General features: G+C 57.7%; 1 protein-coding gene across 2 annotated transcripts in view; it reads left to right on the top strand.

Annotated features, from left to right (window-relative positions):
* The window catches only part of NOL12 (nucleolar protein 12), a 9,470-nt gene that overhangs the window by 491 nt on the left and 5,725 nt on the right, over positions 1-3,254 (top strand). The window contains exons 1-4 of one of the 2 annotated variants that reach the window (XM_077762091.1): positions 65-437; positions 1,154-1,259; positions 1,606-1,654; positions 2,163-2,305. In XM_077762091.1, the coding sequence (XP_077618217.1) occupies positions 361-437; positions 1,154-1,259; positions 1,606-1,654; positions 2,163-2,305 (375 nt within the window). In that variant the 5' untranslated portion in view covers positions 65-360. Of the gene's footprint in view, positions 1-64; positions 438-1,153; positions 1,260-1,605; positions 1,655-2,162; positions 2,306-3,254 lie in introns of those variants that run through there. The other variant, XM_077762089.1, reaches the window with a different exon arrangement.

Below are 3,254 nucleotides of genomic sequence, written 5' to 3' on the forward strand. Positions count from 1 at the left end.
GGGTGCGCTTTGGTGGGGAGGGGGGGTCCGGAGAGGGGGAGGGGCAGGAGACTGGGGGCTCGTGGCTGTGCCTTCGACCTCCCTAGCTCAGCCCCGCGGCCCCGCACGCGGTAAACTCAGCTGTTGTTGATAAATGACGAGTGAATGAGAGGAGAGTGGCTCAAGTTCATTTATTCACTCGTCAGACGCGTACTGAGCTCCTTCGGTGTGCGCGCCAGATCGCAGGACCCCTGAGCCTCAGCGGCCGGTCCCTCAGATGTCATCCATTCAGAGTGCCACTGTGGCATATGGTAGTGGGTCAGCGAAAAGCCGAGGGTGGGCCCCGGAACGCTTGGGGATGGTGCAGCCAGCACTAGAGAGATGAGAAGGAGCCAAGAGCAGGTAGGGGAGGGAAATGCTGGGGCATCGTCGGGAGACGCAGGGTGGCACCAGACCAGGTAGGCACCACCCTACAGGTGGGTCCAGGGGGCAGGTGTCCTGGGGGAATGGGATGCCTCTTTGGTTCAAAGTTCGCAGACGCCTGGATGAGCGTGGCCCTAAAAGCCTTGCTAGATGTGGCTTAATCCTTACCTGGCTAGTGGAATCTCGCAGTGTAGAAGGGGCCCCCACTCGGCCCTGTTGCTGGAAGCCCAGAACCTTGGAGGGTAGTGGGTGCAAAGAGACAGCATCTCCCTCTTTTTCCTTTTTTTTTTTTAATTTTTAAAATGTTTTTATTTTATTTTTGAGAGAGAAGAGAGAGAGACAGCATGAGCAGGGAGGGTCAGAGAGAGAGGAAGATACAGAACCTGAAGCAGGCTCAGGCTCTGAGCTAGCTGTCAGTACAGAGCCTGATGCGGGGCTCGAACCCACGAACCGTGAGATCATGACCTGAGCCAAAGTCGGAAGCTCAACCGACTGAGCCATCCAGGCGCCCCTCCCTCTTTTTCCTAAACTTATACTCTGTGTGACCCTTGGCAAGTAACCTAGCCTCTCCGTGCCTCAGCATCTCCATCTGTAAAATGGGAATTGATACCTACTACACACGTTGTTGTGAGGAATCCTTGAGTTAAGCTGTGTTCATTTTGGGGGCAGTGCAGTAGTCATGACTTTTCTGTCCCTGGAGCCTGCCTTTCCTTGTGTCCCCTCCTGACTCTCCGTCGCCCCTTTCCTGTAGGGAGTACCTGACTGGCTTCCATAAGCGGAAGGTAGAGCGGAAGAAGGCAGCCATTGAGGAGATCAAGCATCGGCTCAAGGAGGAGCAGAAGAAGCTCCGGGAGGAGGTGCAGGGGGGAGGCTGGAGGGAGGAGGGAGCCACCCAGAGAGCTAGGGAGACAGAGTGTGCATGCGTATATGAAAAATCTGACTCCCAAGGGATTTACGGCCTTGAATGGCCTTAATAGGGGCATCCGCGGGAATGAGGGGAGGTGTGGGCAGGCGTGGGGAGCAGGTTGTACGGGTAGAATCATCGTGAGCCCAGCCAGGTCTGCGGAAGGTTTAGGATTGAATCTCCTAGTGTCTCATTCTGAGCCGTGCGTGGTCTCACTCACACTGGAGGTGAGCAGTGCCCTTGCCTGGGCTTGGCCGGAGCGGCCAGACTCACTGTGTTCCCTTCTCTTTTGGTCTCAGCGCCATCAGGAGTACCTGAAGATGCTGGCAGAGAGAGAGGAGGCCCTGGGTGAGTCCCAGCTTTGCCCTGACCTGGAGAATAGCTCACAGGCCTTTATCCCTTGGTGGGTGAAAGGGGGAGAGGTGTGGGAGCTGCACAGAAGCTAACTTCCCCAGCTCTGGGCGTCTTGGTGGTGACCTGGGGGCCAGGCGTGGTGTTCAGGAATGTGTAAATGTGAGTGGATCAGGGACGAGAAGGACAGACCTCTTGGTAAAGTGATTCCGGAGCAGAGAGCCCCGTTTCGGAGGCCTAGAGGGATTAGGGATAGAGGGGACGGGCAGCAGCAGCTGCCGCTGGGGTCACACTGGGTCTGTCTAAGGTCCCCCTGGAGCATCAAGGGAGGAGTTGGATCACGTACATTTGTCCCCACGCCAGGCTCTGGAGCTGGTGACTTCCTGGACACTCTCCAATGGAGAGGCAGAGGCTGCTGGGCTCCAGGGCTGGGGGGGGGAGGGGGTTGGAATCTGGTCACTCGTGCTGTGAGGCTAAGACCTGCTTCTGCGCCCGCCTTGCACAGAGGAGGCAGACGAGCTGGACAGGTTGGTGACAGCAAAGACTGAGTCAGTGCAGTACGACCATCCTAACCACACAGTCACCGTGACCACCATCAGTGACCTGGACCTCTCGGGGGCCCGGCTGCTTGGACTGCCCCCTCCCGAGGTGGGTGTGACTTGCGGCCCCAGGAGGGAAGGAGCCCCGGTGCAGACCAGCTTGTCGGGGCTGTTGAGTGCCGGCCCTTGTTACGGGGAGGGGTTCTGGTGCGCGGGGCGTCTCCCTGCCGGGTGAGGACACAGGGTGCAGACATAGTCCCTGACTCGGGCTTGCAGAAGCCGGGCCATGACTGAGCCGTCGTGGGAGCGTGGGCTGGCATCTGCCTCGCCATTTCCTTTCTTCCCTAGTATGTTGGGGGGCTTTCCGATGATAGCACCCGGCTCGTGGGCTTGCTATGCATATATAGGCGGTTAACCCAAACGGAGGACCCAAGATTGCTGTTTTATCGAGGTCCCTCCATTGCATGATAGCAGCAAGAACAGGTCACAGCCCTGTGCGCAAAGGGGGAGTTGTCCGGCTGCGAGCTGGGACGTGGTAGCAGATTGCCACCAACAGTTTAAAAAAAAAAAAAAGGATCCACCTTTTAAAAGCAGTCAGTGGGCCTCGACTCCTGGCCTCCAGAGCTGCCACTGAAGGGCAGCCTGAAAACGCTGCTTTTGGGAGAAGCGGTAGTGCGATGTGGTTCCGAGTCCGATGGTGGTGTGACAGGCTGCCCCGCCTGGGGGTGGGGGGAGGCATCCACTGCCGGTGGCGGCGAAGGGAGAGGCTCCGGAAGCGACCGGGAAATGAAACGCGGGCAGAAAGGCCTAAGCTGTTCCCAAGGAAACACGAGTGAAAACATTNTGAGCCGCCCAGTTCAGTATCACCCGTGACAGGTTCGTGTCTGGTTAAATGGACGGCTGTTTGATGGACGTCCCAGTAGGTGTGCAGTTAACGAGGCAAACCACGCTTTGTGCCACGGGGTCAAATGTCCTTAAGTCCTGAGCTGCTGCCTTATCCCCCCGCTTAGTGATCTCACCCTCACCTTCTGTTTTGTGCCCATTCTTCTGCACACCAC

The sequence above is a fragment of the Crocuta crocuta genome, unplaced genomic scaffold, assembly GCF_008692635.1.
Source record: "Crocuta crocuta isolate KB4526 unplaced genomic scaffold, BGI_CrCroc_1.0 scaffold193, whole genome shotgun sequence".
NCBI lineage: Eukaryota > Metazoa > Chordata > Mammalia > Carnivora > Hyaenidae > Crocuta > Crocuta crocuta.